Here is a 17,140-nt window from a genome sequence, read left to right on the forward strand (position 1 = left end):
AAACAAAAACATGATTGTCCATAGGAAAAACTAAATTGCTTCTTCCATGCTGACCCCTGACCATCAGGTCCAGTTGTGACCAACTCTGGGGTTGCGGCGCTCATCTCGCTATATTGGCCGAGGGAGCCGGCGTATAGCTTCTGGGTCATGTGGCCAGCATGACTAAGCCGCTTCTGGTGAACCAGAGCGGTGCATGGAAACGCCCATTTACCTTCCCGCTGGAGGGGTACCTATTTATCTACTTGCACTCTGACGTGCTTTCAAACTGCTAGGTTGGCAGGAGCAGGGATTCGAACCGCCAACCTTCTGATTGGCAAGTCCTAGGCTGCGGCCTCCTTATTTCACCACTCTAGGGGTTTGAAGAAAAGCAGCTGGGCACATGGTCAAAGTCCATGTAATTTGGCCCTTAGATGAACACGGCCAGAGATCACATAAGACCTTTTGATGCTTGAGGCAAATAATGGCACCTGTCATTCAGGAAGGTCAAATATAATGATAAATTAAATCAATGACAATGCGCTTCTTTTTTGGGGTATCCCCAAACCTGCCACCTTGTAATGAACCACCTCCCTTTACCTGGTAGGGCTGGCCTTGACAGATTATGGGCAACTTCACACATGGGAGGTGGACACGGATAGCAAGCTAAGTTGTTTCTGGCTAAGCAGAAAATGAATACTGGCGAGTCGTCCCTATGTGTGTTGGCACATACATGCACACATACATTTTTGATCGTGGTAACCCCTGTCCACCTCAGGTATACCTATTTAGAAGTACCAGCTGTATTGACTTTTTGGTTACAGGCAAATACGTTTTTCTTTGCACTGAATGTTAAGTTGCCCATTTATCAGGTCCTGTCTTACTGAAGGGCAGTCTAAAATCGTTGCCAAATTTGATGTGTTTGCGTGAATGGCTTTTGTAGCAAGGTCAGGAACCTGGCGTGGGAGGACAGGAACCTCCCTCTCCAGCTATTTGAATGAAGTGTTCCCATTCACAACAGCTGAATGCAAATAGCAGGGGCAGAGAGGCTGCCCTGGGCTGCAGCAGAACCCCAATCTGGATCAAGCCCCTTGCAAAAGTTCCCTTAGCTGCATTTGGTAATAGGGAAGGGAAGGGTAAAACCTCCCCATGCATTGCAGTCCCAATAAAAACAGAGTTCCTCCATGCTTTCTATTAAATAAACAAGCAAACCAAAAACCTCAGATGTGGTTGGCAGCTGCACATTTAGCATCATGTAAGGACAAGCTGCAAGAAGGATGAGTGTCGCCTTCATATTTTCTCCTTCCTTCCTGATATGTACCATGAGCAGGGCTTTTTTCTGGGGAGACGCAGGGGTATGTATACCCCTAAACATTTTGTGCATCTTTGTACTTTTGTCCATTTACTATATTTATTTCCCCCGATTTCAACTAGAAAATGGTGAGTCAAAATGAGAGTACCCCTAAACATTTTTTTAGGGGGGAAAAGCACTGACCATGAGCATGTACCACTGACCATGAGCATGTATCACGCATGTACCCAGTATTGCGTGATATATTTGGCTGCCGTTAGTGTTGCCATATTTATTTCACTTAAAACTGGGAGAAATGTACCGTATTTTTCGCTCTATAAGACACACTTTTCCCCTCCAAAAAAGTAAGGGGAAATGTGTGTGCGTCTTGTCTTATGGAGCGAATGCTGGCTGCGCAGCTATCCCAGAAGCCAGAACAGCGAGAGGGATCAGTGCGTACTGATCCCTCTTGTTCTTCTGGCTTCAGGGACAGCCACGCAAAGCCTCTTGAGCACAGTGGGAGTGCTCCTGCCTCTTTGCTCAAGAGGCTTTGCGTTGCTTTCTTGTTTTCCTCCTCTAAAAACTAGGTCGTCTTATAGCTGGGTGCGTCTTATAGAGCGGAAAATATGGTAATTTGAACGCAAGATCTGGGAGAAGCCCATCTCAGGAACATGGGCGTAGCCAGGATTTTTGTTGTGGGGGGCAGGTCTTTGGGGGGGCAGAACCTCAGTTTGCTATATATTTTATTGATTTTAATTGATGGGGGTTGGAGCTTGTTGGGATACTGCCGGGGAGACGGGGGCATCAGGGAGGCCCCCAGGTGGCTCCAGCTACTAGCCGGCAGCTAGTAGGAACAGCATCAACCAGCGACACGAGCCTCAGATACATTTAGAGACCCGTGCATGCTCTATCAGCAGAGTATGAAAATCTTTCACAGCAGAAGAGGCAGACAGAGAAATGGTAAGCGTAATGTACAGTGGTACCTTGGGTTAAGTACTTAATTCGCTCCGGAGGTCCATTCTTAACCTGAAACTGTTCTTAACCTGAAGCACCACTTTAACTAATGGGGCCTCCAGCTGTCACCGCGCCACTAGAGCACGATTTCTGTTCTCATTCTGAAGCAAAGTTCTTAACCTGAGGTACTATTTCTGGGTTAGCGGAGTCTGTAACCTGAAGTGTATGTAACCTGACGCGTATGTAACCCGAGGTACCACTGTACAGCATTTTATTCAGCATAGTTCAGGAATAGAGGAAAACATGTCTGCTTCCCTTCGTCTCCAGCAAAACAGCAGTAACACAAAAGCAATATACAAATGGAAGTTCCCAGCAAGATCTATGCTGGGAGTAAACAGGCATGTGACACACAGCAGTCATGCCTGTACCCCTTTAAGGTGGAACGGAACTATATCCTAACAGAGCTGCCCCTCCCTGCCCCCCAGGCTATGCCCATGCTCAGGAATTAATCAAAACTTACTCAATATTATACAGCTTCCAGATCCAGGTCTCAGGGAAGTTCTGACGGACTTGAGCATCGACGTCTGCGTCCGATGACCAAGGACGGGATTCAGATGCGAGGGCTGGTCTACTCCCTGACTGCAAACCTCCTCCAAGCAACCCTGCTCCAACAAAACAGAAATGCTTAGACTTCTGCCTTGAAAGAGTGGGGCAAAAGATGTGTGTGGCTAAGCCCTGTGTCAAACCACCTTCAACATGGTAAGCACAGATACATACACCAATAATCTGGAATTGGAAACCTCCTTACTTGAAGCAACCATGCCATAGGGAGAGTAGTGGTGCCTGCATGTTGCTGGCTTCTTAATTTTGTTGTTTGACAAGACTTTCAGCCCCATAACCTGTCAGTGGTGAGAGAGACCAAGGGAAGGAATCGCATTAGTTGCGCAGGTCAATGGTGCCAGCTTTTTTTATACCTTCTTCCATCTATCCACACAGCACACATGTCTCCCTTTCCTCCCTCCTTCTCCCGTTCTCTAGGGTTAGAGACACACACAATTTATTAAAGGGATATGAAATGAAAAATGGGTTGTTTCCAAAAGGGAGTTTGCTGGGCAACCTCAACAGCTGGCGTGTGCCATTTTCGCACAGGTTCATCATCAAAATGCCAGCCTGGTTTTTCTTAAATTTAATCTGGACCTGGGAATCCCTGAATGCTGTTCAGTGCATCTTCTACACTAACTCCCCTATTCCAGTTGAAAACTGCATAATAAAGGGCACTTACTTTGAGGAAACTGAAGAAGTCTACTCCACCATCATCAAACCAGGGTCTCCAGCTGTAGCGCTTGCTTCGTGCCAGGGGCATAGGGTCACCGATTGGTCCTGGTCCATCACAGTGATCGTACTCGGTGACTTGATAAGGATACCCTCCTAGGAAGTAGAACCTGTCATACACCTGCAAAGGAACACATGGCGTGTAAAGCAAAAGGATGTGAATTAAGTTGCTGAGGGTAGATGTGAAAGGATCTATATCTAACGATTCTAAACCATCAGAGAATAAATCGCAAGTTCTCATATATTTCCCAAAACTTACAACTGAATAACCAAACCACGTAGAACTGGAGATGAGAAAGGAGAAGGAGTAGATCTCCAAACTCCTAGCAGCGGTAATGATGAAGGGGTCGAAGGACAATGGGCTGAGGAAATGCCAAATTCTGAATGTGATGAGGATACTGATGCAGTTTCAAAACTGAATATCAGGCACTGTCGGGGACTGGGCAGAGGAGGAATGGTGGAGACCACCTCCCCATCTTGACCCTTCCAGGAGGAGGAAGAGGAAGAACCTATAGATTTACAATAGTGGTTTGCAGGAGGTCACAACTCAGAGGCAGATGAGGGGGAAAGTTGGGAAATAATGGGAGAGGAGGAGGAGGAGGAGGCAGAATCAGAGGGGCTACTGGCTGACACATTGTCACTAGAAAGCATTCTAGACCCTCCAACTCCCAGAACCCGGTGAGCCTTAAAAGTAGGAGAGCAAAGAGCTCAAAGACAGAGGACATGTAGCAGCCCCTGTAGAAGTGATGAATGAGGAAGTGGGAGATATGAGGGGTGGAGATTCACTTGGGACAAGGCCATTATGCAAGAGGCTGGGTTCTATAGCCTCTCTCTGTAAAGATTGAAATAAAAAAGGATGGTAAGAAACTTTCCCTTGTCTTTATGCTTTCCTGGGCCAGCCAGCCGGGAGCCGCTGACAGCATCCCAACAGGCGCTAGTAATAGCATTCCACTAGTAAGATTGCCCTACACTGCAAGGACAATGCAGCCTCATGAATCCTCTGATTGCGAAGAAATTCAGCAAATGAAATCTTAGAACAAGAGGGTGAAAAAGTGAAATTACAGAGTTATGAGAAATTGAAGTTTAAAGCACGAGATTGGCTCCATTATTATCAAATAATGGAGGTATATAAACAAGACAGGAAAATTGGCTTCCAGGTGGAGAGATCAAAACTAGAAACAGAATTGTTAGATTCCAATACTAAGAATTTGTCAAGAATGTATAATTTGTTGCTGAAATGGAATACACAAGAAGAAACAGTTAAATCAGCAATGATTAAGTGGGCACAAGATATTGGTCACAATATTATGTTTGCTGACTGGGAACAGTTATGGACCACCGGTATAAAGTTTACGGCATGTAATGCCTTAAGAGAGAATATTATGAAAATGATTTACAGGTGGTACATGACCCCAGTCAAGCTTGCCAAAATTTATCATTTGCCCAATAACAAATGCTGGAAATGTAATGAAACTGAAGGTACTTTTTATCACCTTTGGTGGACATGCCCGAGGATTAAGGCCTTCTGGGAAATGATCTATAATGAAATGAAGAAGGTACTTAAATGTACCTTTCATAAGAAACCAGAGGCTTTTCTCCTGGGCATGGTCGGCCAATTGGTGTCAAAGAGAGACAGGACCTTTTTTATGTACGCTACTACAGCAGCAAGGGTGCTTATAGCAAAGTATTGGAAGACACAAGAACTACCCACTCTGGAAGAATGGCAGACGAAGGTGATTGACTACATGGGACTGGCCGAGATGACTGGCAGAATCCGCGACCAAGGAAAAGAGACAGTGGAGGAAGATTGGAAGAAATTTAAAGTTTATCTTAAGAATGATTATAAAATTAATGAGTGCTAAAATGTCGAGGTTAGAGAAAAAAGAGGATTACAGCTGTAAATGATAAATTAAGTGAGGATTTGCTGAAAGAAATTTGGAAATAGGAATGCAGAAAGGAGAGGTATGGGGAAGTCGGAGAAGTAATGTTTATGAAAAGAAGGTTTTGAAATTATATTTGTGTGTGTTTATGTGTTTGTTTGTCTTTGTATAGTGTATTGTATTGTGTTTAATATGTGTTGGAAAATCAATAAAAATATTATTAAAAAAAAGAAATTCAGCAAATGCTCATTTATGGAGAAAGGCTGCCCAAGAAGAAATTGATGCACTACATCAAAATAATACACGGACACTTATTTTCCGGCCGTCTACAGGGGGAAAAGCAAGTGGGGTTTTTTTTCAAATTAAGCAAGAGAATGCACTAGCAAGTGATATGTTATTGCCCAGAAAAGGACTTTGGGGATAAAGACCGCCATTGCTAGGAAAATGCTCTTGGAAAACTTGAGAAAATTTCTCAAGTACGCCTTTCTCTGTGCTCCTCTCATACGAACCTGATGCACAAATGGCCAGGAACTGGGGTGGAAAATTCAGCAGCTGTTATCTTAAGGAGTTTATTCTCTCCTCCTGTGAACAGTTCACCCTTTTATTGTGAATGACAATTGTGTGTGTGTGTGTGTGTGTGTGTGTGTGTGTGTGTAATGGGAGTACATGTACAGTGCATAAGTGCCCAACCCTGCCCATCACATCTCAGTTTCATTCATTCTCTCTCTGCCTTACGGTTGTGTTGGTGAAGTCTCTGTCATTCCTGAGGAGCAAGACACTTTGGTCCACAGCCCGAATGGCACACAGTGACCCAGGTGTTGCCTTCAGTTCAAGGTCGATGTTTGTTCCGGGAAGCTCCTCCTGCTGCGATAACCCCAGGCTGACCTGCAGATGTGAATGCTGAGAATCAGAAGTGCCAAAACAAAGCAGGGGGCATAAAACCATAGACAAGTATTCACCAGGAAGACAATCCTATTTTAGAATGGGCAACCCAGAAAACATCTGTCTGACTCAGTTGTGGCACTGGTGCATGAAACTTTCTCTAACCTTTAAACGTTGTGTTAAATATATGTATTTAATCTGTATATTATTTTCATTGTATGAGAGTTTAATTTCTTTTTCACAATTATCCTGTATATCTTTTTAGCTCTGTGTATTTTATCTGTGTTGTTTTAATTTGTGTAAGCCACCGAGAGTTCCAGTCTGGAAAAAAGGCATATATAAATAAAGAAGATGATATAACACTTACTAACAGATTAAGACTGGATAGACTATTTTTATTGTTTACTCACATGAGAAAATGCACCTCCGGGAGAGTGCACCTCACATGAGATCTCCCTGCCCCCAATAAGCTCCCTTTAATAACTCTTAATTTTCTACAGTGCTACTATGTTGTTGTTTAGTCGTTTAGTCGTGTCCGACTCTTCGTGACCCCATGGACCAGAGAACGCCAGGCACCTCTGTCCTCCACTGCCTCCCGCAGTTTGGTCAAACTCATGCTGGTAACCTCGAAAACACTATCCAACCATCTCATCCTCTGCCGTCCCCTTCTCCTTGTGCCCTCCATCTTTCCCAACATCAGGGTCTTCTCCAGGGAGTCTTCTCTTCTCATGAGGTGGCCAAAGTACTGGAGCCTCAGCTTCACAATCTGTCCTTCCAGTGAGCACTCAGGGTTGATTTCCTTCAGTATGGAGAGGTTTGATCTTCTTGCAGTCCATGGGACTCTCAAGAGTCTCCTCCAGCACCATAATTCAAAAGCATCAATTCTTCGGCGATCAGCCTTCTTTATGGCCCAGCTCTCACTTCCATACATCACTACTGGGAAAACCATAGCTTTAACTATACGAACCTTTGTTGGCAAGGTGATGTCTCTACTTCTCAAGATGCTGTCTAGGCCTGTCATTGCCCTTCTCCCAAGAAGCAGGCGTCTTTTAATTTCGTGACTGCTGTCACCATCTGCAGTGATCATGGAGCCCAAGAAAGTAAAATCTCTCACTACCTCCATTTCTTCCCCTTCTATTTGCCAGGAGGTGATGGGACCAGTGGCCATGATCTTCGTTTTTTTGATGTTGAGCTTCAGACCATATTTTGCGCTCTCCTCTTTCACCCTCATTAAAAGGTTTTTTAATTCCTCCTCACTTTCTGCCATCAAGGTTGTGTCATCTGCATATCTGAGGTTGTTGATATTTCTTCCGGCAATCTTAATTCCAGCTAGGGATTCATCCAGCCCAGCCTTTCGCATGATGAATTCTGCATATAAGTTAAATAAGCAGGGAGACAAAATACAGCCTTGTCGTACTCCTTTCCCAATTTTGAACCAATCAGTTGTTCCATATCCAGTTCTAACTGTAGCTTCTTGTCCCACATAGAGATTTCTCAGGAGACAGATGAGGTGATCTGGCACTCCCATTTCTTTAAGAACTTGCCATAGTTTGCCGTGGTCGACACAGTCAAAGGCTTTTGCATAGTCAATGAAGCAGAAGTAGATGTCTTTCTTGAACTCTCTAGCTTTCTCCATAATCCAGCGCATGTTTGCAATTTGGTCTCTGGTTCCTCTGCCTCTTCTAAATCCAGCTTGCACTTCTGGGAGTTCTCGGTCCACATACTGCTTGAGCCTTCCTTGTAGAATTTTAAGCATAACCTTGCTAGCGTGTGAAATGAGTGCAATTGTGCGGTAGTTGGAGCATTCTTTGGCATTGCCCTTCTTTGGGATTGGGATGTAGACTGATCTTCTCCAATCTTCTGGCCACTGCTGAGTTTTCCAAACTTGCTGGCATATTGAGTGTAGCACCTTAACAGCATCATCTTTTAAAATTTTAAATAGTTCAGCTGGAATACCATCACTTCCACTGGCCTTGTTATTTGCAGTGCTTTCTAAGGCCCATTTGACTTCACTCTCCAGGATGTCTGGCTCAAGGTCAGCAACCACACTACCTGTGGTATACAAGGCATCCATTTCTTTCTGGTATAATTCCTCTGTGTATTCTTGCCACCTCTTCTTGATGTCTTCTGCTTCTGTTAGGTCCTTTCCACTTTTGTCCTTTATTATGGAAATCTTTGTACGAAATGTTCCTTTCATATCTCCAATTTTCTTGAACAGATCTCTGGTTCTTCCCATTCTATTGCTTTCCTCTATTTCTTTGCATTGCTCGTTTAAGAAGGTCTTCTTGTCTCTCCTTGCTATTCTTTGGAAATCTGCATTCAATTTCCTGTATCTTTCACCATCTCCCTCGCATTTTGCTTGCCTTCTCTCCCCTGCTATTTGTAAGGCCTCATTGGACACCCATTTTGCTTTCTTGCATTTCCTTTTCATTGGGATGGTTTTCGTTGCTGCCTCTTGTATAATGTTACGAGCCTCCATCCATAGTTCTTCAGGCATTCTGTCCACCAAATCTAAATCCTTAAACCTGTTCCTCACTTCCACTGTGTATTCATAAGGGATTTGACTTAGATTGTATCTTACCGGCCCAGTGGTTTTTCCTACTTTCTTCAGTTTAAGCTTGAATTTTGCTATAAGAAGCTGATGATCTGAGCCACAGTCAGCTCCAGGTCTTGTTTTTGCTGACTGTATAGAGCTTCTCCATCTTTGGCTGCAGAGAATATAATCAATCTGATTTCGATGCTGTCCATCTGGTGATGTCCATGTGTAGAGTCGTCTCTTGTGTTGTTGGAAAAGCGTGTTTGTGATGACCAGCTTGTTCTCTTGACAGAACTCTATTAGCCTTTGCCCTGCTTCGTTTTGATCTCCAAGGCCAAACTTGCCAGTTGTTCCTTTTATCTCTTGACTCCCTACTTTAGCATTCCAATCCCCTATAATGAGAAGAACATCCTTCTTTGGTGTCACTTCTATAAGGTCTTGTAAGTCTTCATAGAATTGGTCAATTTCAGTTTCTTCAGCACAAGTAGTTGGTGCATAAACTTGGATTACTGTGATGTTAAAAGATCTGCCTTGGATTCGTATTGAGATCATTCTATCATTTTTGAGATTGCATCCCAGTACAGCTTTCGCCACTCTTTTGTTGACTATGAGGGCCACTCCATTTCTTTTACGGGTTTCTTGCCCACAGTAGTAGATATGATGGTCATCCGAACTGAATTCACCCATTCCCGTCCATTTTAGTTCACTGATGCCCAGGATGTCAATATTTATTCTTGCCATCTCATTTTTGACCACCTCCAACTTACCCAGGTTCATGGTTCTTACATTCCAGGTTCCTATGCAATATTTTTCTTTACAGCATTGGACTTTCCTTTCGCTTCCAGGCATATCCGCAACTGAGCGTCCTTTCGGCTTTGGCACAGCCGCTTCATCAGCTCTGGATCTACTTGTACTTGCCCTCCGCTCTTCCCCAGTAGCATGTTGGACGCCTTCCGACCTGAGGGGCTCATCTTCCAGCGTCATAACTTTTATATGCCTGTTGTCTTTGTCCATGGAGTTTTCTTGGCAGGGATACTGGAGTGGCTTGCCGGTTCCTCCTCCAGGTGGATCACGTTTGGTCAAAACTCTCCACTATGACCTGTTCATCTTGGGTGCCCTGCTCGGCATAGTTCATAGCTTCTCTGAGTTCTTCAAGCCCCTTCGCCACGGCAAGGCAGTGATCCATGAAGGGGAAGTGCTACTATAGGTTTGCCATATTCCCAAAAGTGAAAATCCGGATAAAATTTTTGAGCTTTTTGGGGGAAACATCTCTCCTCCCCTCATTAAGTTTTTAGGCTTTTTTTAATTTTTAAAGCTTTTTTATTTTAAATCACCCTACTTGCCATTCGTCCAAGATATCGCAGACATTTTGCCAATTTGGCAAAAATCCACCTGGACGCCATTTTCAGAACCCGATTCCCAGATGTGTCTGGGAAAATCCAGACGTATGGCAGCCCCTGCTACTTCCTTCCTTGCTTGTGTGTGTGTGTATTAGTCCCAAATCATATTTCTTCCAATCATGATGGTAGCTCCTAACACCATTCATTGCTCTTCCACTGTATGAGGCATGGGGAATTGCAACTGACTTTCCACACAGCTGGGGGGACCATACTTTGTGAGTCTGCACATCCTGCTATGTTCTGTCCACACCAGTGGATGTGACACACATGTGTGGGTGGGAGAGGCGAGGATATAAATCATCTGACCTGAGCACCACTTTTTAAAAACCTTACCCTTTCCTGCCTTAAAAAAAATTTAAAATCGAACCTTTTTTATGTATGCTACAGCAGCAGCAAGAATACTCATCGCAAAGTATTGGAAGACACAAGATTTACCCACCAAGGAAGAATGGCAGATGAAGGTAATGGACTATATGGAACTGGCGGAAATGACTGGCAGAATCCGAGACCAGGGAGAAGAATCGGTAGAAGAAGGTTGGAAGAAATTTAAAGACTATCTACAGAAACATGGTAAAATTAAGGAATGTTAGAAGGATGCTGGAATGAAGTTATGTGGTTTTAGAAGTAATGTTATAAAGGAGTATGTAAAAATGGGTTGTCAACAGGTGAGAATGTAAAGGTACAATATATTAAGATAAATGACTAAGATAAAAACAAAGATGGAAAGGATTTGCTGAATTAACTAATTGAACTAGAATACAAAAAAGGGAGGTGTGAGGAGGTCAAGGAAACAAGTAAATGAAAGATAAGTTACGGAAAAACTGATTTGTTTCTAAATGTTTTTATTTTTCAGTTTTTTGTAATTTTTTGTTTTATTATCTTTTTCTTACTTTTGTAACTTTTTGAAATTTTAATAAATATTACTTTTAAAAAAAATTAAAAAAATTAAAATCAAGTTTCCATGTGCTTCAAGGCAGAGGTGTACTTGCAAAGGGGTACCTTGGATCTCCCCCCCCCCCCATTTTCTGGGTACGTGATTGGCGCATGAGAGCCACTTTCCTGTGGCAATCACACAGGGTCCCCGGACGTTTCACTGTCTATTGATCCCTGTGCCACCACTTGATTTCTCGTTACCACCACCCAGGCTCTACCTGGTACAATACTGAGTCCAGTCAGGGTTAAATTGGAACATAAACTTCTGTTTATTTATTGCAATTTAACAAGCGTGTGGTTTCATAAACGGTATCAGTCAATTACTTTCATGGGGTGCCTATCCAGACCTATAACTTCCGCTACCTGCTCTCACTCACTAAACCACCTCTCAGATATTTACTTGTCTTCCTAGCCCCTAGATGTTCCTGACTCAGCTTATTTCGCTACACTAACTCAACCCCCCCACAGACTCTATCCCAATTCACTCCCACTCCAACCAACCACCCAACTCCCAACAAACTCCCTCCTTCGCCCCTTCTAGAGCTGGTTTTATAATCCCTCTGACTCCACCCCCCCTTGGTTCTGATTGGGTAACCTGTTTAACTATTTCACATCCAGCACTCTCATATGTTAACGTCACACCCACGTATTCCGGTTATTTCCCCCCAGTCATGTCTGATGACATTCAGTTCTGCTGCTTGCCATCCACACCAGTAAGTAGGTCTTGATGGAATGTACCTGGGCTGTGGCTTTTGTCCCTTCCCAGAAAGGAAAGCAGGAAACTGTAATGTCATAGGACACTCAGATCAGCTCTGCTATCAAAGAAGGGATTAAAAAACAGAGCTACCCTTTGTTTTTCATTTTAAAAAAATAATCCAGAGGTCTTGCACAAGAGTGCAAAAGTGATAAAGAGGACTTGTGCAAGACCTCAATATCAAGGGTGTGTGTGTGTGTGTGCCAGATGTATGGGCTGGGATTACAGCCTCTCAGATAATCTCTCATGTTTACGGTTTGCAGATATTGAGAGAAAATCTCCTCTGAATCAGGTACATGAATACAGGAAGCTGCCTTATAGTAAGTTACACCATTGGGTCTATCTGGTTCAGCACTGACTGGCAGTGGGCCTCCTGAGTTTTAAGGTAGTAGTCTCTCCTGACCTTAACTGGAGATTCCAGGAACTGAACCTTGGACATATTTAGTCCTTTGAGGCAATCAATGGGAATAGTTCCCCCCTCCTTTTGTACTGCAGGCCACTGGAAGCAAAATGGCTCCTTTGTGCTCAGGTGAGGAGCAACTGGAAGTAGGGGTGTGGTTTTAGAGGCCAACCACCAAAATGTCACCACACATGTGACAAACTCTCCACCCAAAATAAACACTAGCAAGCTTCCCCATCAGTAGTGACTAACAGATGCATAGGCTGTGGTGGAATCTAGACACACATAAAAAACGTTGTGAAAATGCTTTTTTTTCTTTAAAAAAAATGTTTTGAAAAAATGTATTGAATTCACCATAGCTCACCATCGCCATCTAGTGTCACATTTGTATAATGCACTTTTCAACACACTTAAAACGTTTCATTTGCAGCTGTATAGCCGATTCCTATGTTTACGTATTGGGTTTTCCTAGGCCTGGTTCAAGCCATTTTACTGCCCAAGGAAGCAAATTGTGTCCCAAGTCAAGAAGATACATAGTACTTCCCACAAGCACCTCTTCCCCTTCCCTGGCAGTAAAAAGACAGTAACAATATCTTAAATAACTAACAGCTTGCTGCCCTTTGCGTCAAGAGCCTCAACTCTGTTTCTGACTTTCCATACATCAGAGATATTGGACTTGGGGAAAAGGGGGTAGGGATATTTTCTATGGTCTAAAATACACAAGCAGTCAGGGGAAACTCTCAAGGTCAACAATCTGATGATGGCATCGTGTGGCTGTCCCATAAAAAGTGAGTGATAATTCCAGAGTAGACACCTCATTTGCAGAACATCTGCTAGGCTAGACGGAACGATTTCTGCTGTCTCTGATTCTGAATGCACTCAGGCATTTAACACTAACGCTCTCCTTCTTGCCAGTACTCTGTTGCTAGGAACCATGGCCTTGCAGCTCACCTGGTTTTTGAAGCACATGGACACTTCAAAGCTGACTTTGTCTGCAATGGCGCCTCCATCGTGGAAGAGAGAATAAATGACCAAGGATGGTTGTGGTGCAAAGTCGGAGGTGAAGGTCAAAAAAATGGAGAAGGTTCCTTGCAGACCTGAAAGAGGGGAGGAAGGTTTCTGAGTGGAGAATTCAGTCATCAGTATGACTCCTTAATCCACATCAAACCCCAGACTTCTCCTCCATCACTCTTTTTTCTCTCCACTTACATTCCCAGGTATTGTCCCTATAATACTGTAGTCTAGCGGGGACACCATCTAAAAAGCCAAACTCTGCCAAAAAGTCACAGAAATCCACCAAACTCCATCACAAATGCTCCCTTCAAACCTCCCCCCCCCTCTCTCTCATTAAAATTTTATTTAGTTTAATAAAATAAAATAAATTTATTTAACATAAAAAGAGAATTCTGAAAAGTCTCCTGAACTTCCCTCTGCCCCTTTGTGGGTTAACATTTTCCTCCTGCATCTTGTCTATTTATCCAAATTTTAAAAATCTCCATTATACCTGAAATTCAACATTAAACTACAAGTATCATTGCAATCCTACAAATAATAATTTTAATTGTTTACAATTGTTTTTAAAGTAAATTATATCTTTTCTTATTAAAATTTTGGTCTTCCAAATCTCCTTTCTGAAACTCCAACTCTCCACAGGCTTCAAAGGTTGGTGCAAAGAGCAGTGGAATTGCAGTTGCAAAGGTTCCTGGGATTGCTAGCCATTTTCCCCACTTTTTTCACACAATTTTTGAAGTTTCCCCATTATTTTCAGGCCATTCCCCCTCCCTTAGCTCCTTTTTACAGTTTAAATTGATTTATTTAACTATTTCCCAGTGCCACGTGTATACTCAGTTGTGAGCGAGTCAAACATGCAGAAGTGGAGAGGGATTTGACAGATACTTACCTCCCACATCACCACCTACATTCCTTTGTCCATGCATAAGAATTTTCCCCTTTCCTGTCACCTGGGGAAGGAAGAGGCATATACAGAATGAAAACATCCAGAAAGGGACACTCTTAAGAGCCATATTTCTCAGGTGGCAGATGTTTTGATGCCATAGACATTAGGGCACTAGTGTGGAAGCAATGAAGACAGGAGTGCCTGGCGTGCTCTGGTCCATGGGGTCATGAAGAGTCGGACACGACTAAACGACTAAAGGACAACAACGTGGAAGCAATAGAGGAAGGGACCTAAACGGCCTCGGTCCAGTATACGTGAAGAAGCGTCTCCGCCCCCATCGTTCAGCCCGGACACTGAGGTCCAGCTCTGAGGGCCTTCTGGCGGTTCCCTCCCTGTGAGAAGCGAGGTTACAGGGAACCAGGCAGAGGGCCTTCTTGGTGGTGGCACCCGCCCTGTGGAACACCCTCCCATCAGATGTCAAGGAAATAAACAACTATCTGATTTTTAGAAAACATCTGTAGTCAGCCCTGTTTAGGGGAGCTTTTAATGTTTGATGCTTAATCGGTTTTTTTAATATTCTGTTGGGAGCCGCCCAGAGTGGCTGGGGAAACCCATCAGATGGGCAGGGGATGAATGAATGAATAAATGAATGAATGAATACAACAACAACAACAATTATATAACATTTAGGAAACTTCTGAAGGCAGCCCTATATAGGGAAACTTTTTAAGGTTTAATGTTTTACTATATTTTTATAAGGGACGCGGGTGGCACTGTGGGTTAAACCACAGAGCCTAGGACTTGCCGATCAGAAGGTCGGTGGTTCGAATCCCTGCGACAGGGTGAGCTCCCATTGCTCGGTCCCTGCTCCTGCCCACCTAGCAGTTTAAAAGCACGTCCAAGTGCAAGTAGATAAATAGGTACTGATCCAGCGGGAAGGTAAACGGCGTTTCCGTGCACTGCTCTGGTTCGCCAAAAGTGGCTTAGTCATGCTGGCCACATGACCTGGAAGCTGTATGCCAGCTCCCTCGGCCAAGAAAGCGAGATGAGTGCCACAACCCCAGAGTCGGTCACGACTGGACCTAATGGTCAGGGGTCCCTTTACCTTTACCTTATGTTTTTATATATTCTGGAAGCCCCCCAGAGTGGCTGGGGCAACCCAGTCAGATCGGTAGGGTTCAAATAAATTATTATTATTTATTTATTAATTATTATTATTATTATTATTATTATTATTATTATTCTCCTGGAAAACACTACAAGAATTGAACCAGGAAAGGTGAAAACTGAAGTCCTGTCCTCTCTCTTTGGCCAGCTAGTTTTGGGTCGTTGCTTTTTTGTCTTGCCAACCCTGGCACCTTCTGTCCTCAGCCAGGATGCTCACATAATAAGAGAAGGTGATTCCTTTCGCTTTGCCTTCTTTGCCTAGATCACTATCCTTAATGCTGTAATCCACTTGAATCTCCTGCTCCTGATTGCAAGGCAGCACTCCTGGCACCCGCCGGACTTTCACAGAGCTCTTTGCCGTGGTGTAGTAAGGCTGTAGATAGAGGAAAGCGTTCTGGTGGTACTGATTGATTTCCCCCGGTTCATACACTGGATCCTCCAGATGGAGTCTTCCCTGGGAAAGAGATAAAGTTGCAGCCTTTAGTCGAACAACCAGTTAAAATGACGGATCAAAAAAACTTTGACTACCGACAAAAAAACTCCCTAAGAAATCAGGAGACATGTGGAATCTTTAATTTTCATCTTAAAAATATTAAAAGTCTTAAAAGAGGCATTACCCTTCGCTCTCATAATGATGGAATGCTTCTTCTCAAACTATAAATAACATTGATGGCATTAATAATAATAATAATAATAATAATAATAATAATAATAATAATAATAATAATAATATATTTATACCCCGCCCTCCCCAGCCAAGACCGGGCTCAGGGCGGCTAACACCAGGTATAAAAACAATTGATTAAAATACAACTTAAAAACAAGATTAAAGTACAACATTGAAATACAGCCTCATTTCAGTAGAAACTCAAATCAAAAACAATCACATTGTGTGTGAAAAAATAAATTCTAGGTTTCCCTCCCCTATTATTATCAGGAGCACAGCACATGGGGTTGTTGTTGTTGTTTAGTCGTTTAGTCATGTCCGACTCTTCGTGACCCCATGGACCAGAGAACGCCAGGCACCTCTGTCCTCCACCGCCTCCCGCAGTTTGGTCAAACTCATGCTGGTAGCCTCGAAAACACTATCCAACCATCTCGTCCTCTGTCGCCCCCTTCTCCTTGTGCCCTCCATCTTTCCCAACATCAGGGTCTTCTCCAGGGAGTCTTCTCTTCTCATGAGGTGGCCAAAGTACTGGAGCCTCAGCTTCACAATCTGTCCTTCCAGTGAGCACTCAGGGTTGATTTCCTTCAGTATGGAGAGGTTTGATCTTCTTGCAGTCCATGGGACTCTCAAGAGTCTCCTCCAGCACCATAATTCAAAAGCATCAATTCTTCGGCGATCAGCCTTCTTTACGGTCCAGCTCTCACTTCCATACATCACTACTGGGAAAACCATAGCTTTAACTATACGAACCTTTGTTGGCAAAGTGATGTCTCTACTTCTCAAGATGCTGTCTAGGCCTGTCATTGCCCTTCTCCCAAGAAGCAGGCGTCTTTTAATTTCGTGGCTGCTGTCACCATCTGCAGTGATCATTGAGCCCAAGAAAGTAAAATCTCTCACTACCTCCATTTCTTCCCCTTCTATTTGCCAAGAGGTGATGGGACCAGTGGCCATGATCTTTGTTTTGTTGATGTTGAGCTTCAGACCATATTTTGCGCTCTCCTATTTCACCCTCATTAAAAGGTTATTTAATTCCTCCTCACTTTCTGCCATCAAGGTTGTGTCATCTGCATA

At 43.5% G+C, this 17,140-nt stretch overlaps 1 protein-coding gene across 1 annotated transcript in view; it reads right to left on the reverse strand.

Annotated features, from left to right (window-relative positions):
- The window catches only part of A2ML1 (alpha-2-macroglobulin like 1), a 58,449-nt gene that overhangs the window by 26,571 nt on the left and 14,738 nt on the right, over positions 1-17,140 (reverse strand). The window contains exons 12-18 of the mRNA XM_081894994.1: positions 15,620-15,856; positions 14,239-14,299; positions 13,290-13,435; positions 6,169-6,318; positions 3,504-3,674; positions 3,030-3,120; positions 2,742-2,883 (exon numbers count right to left, since the gene is read on the reverse strand). Coding sequence (XP_081751120.1) covers positions 2,742-2,883; positions 3,030-3,120; positions 3,504-3,674; positions 6,169-6,318; positions 13,290-13,435; positions 14,239-14,299; positions 15,620-15,856 — 998 coding nt within the window. The remainder of the gene's footprint in view (positions 1-2,741; positions 2,884-3,029; positions 3,121-3,503; positions 3,675-6,168; positions 6,319-13,289; positions 13,436-14,238; positions 14,300-15,619; positions 15,857-17,140) is intronic.

This window comes from Podarcis melisellensis (assembly GCF_964234715.1).
Source record: "Podarcis melisellensis genome assembly, chromosome: 17".
NCBI lineage: Eukaryota > Metazoa > Chordata > Lepidosauria > Squamata > Lacertidae > Podarcis > Podarcis melisellensis.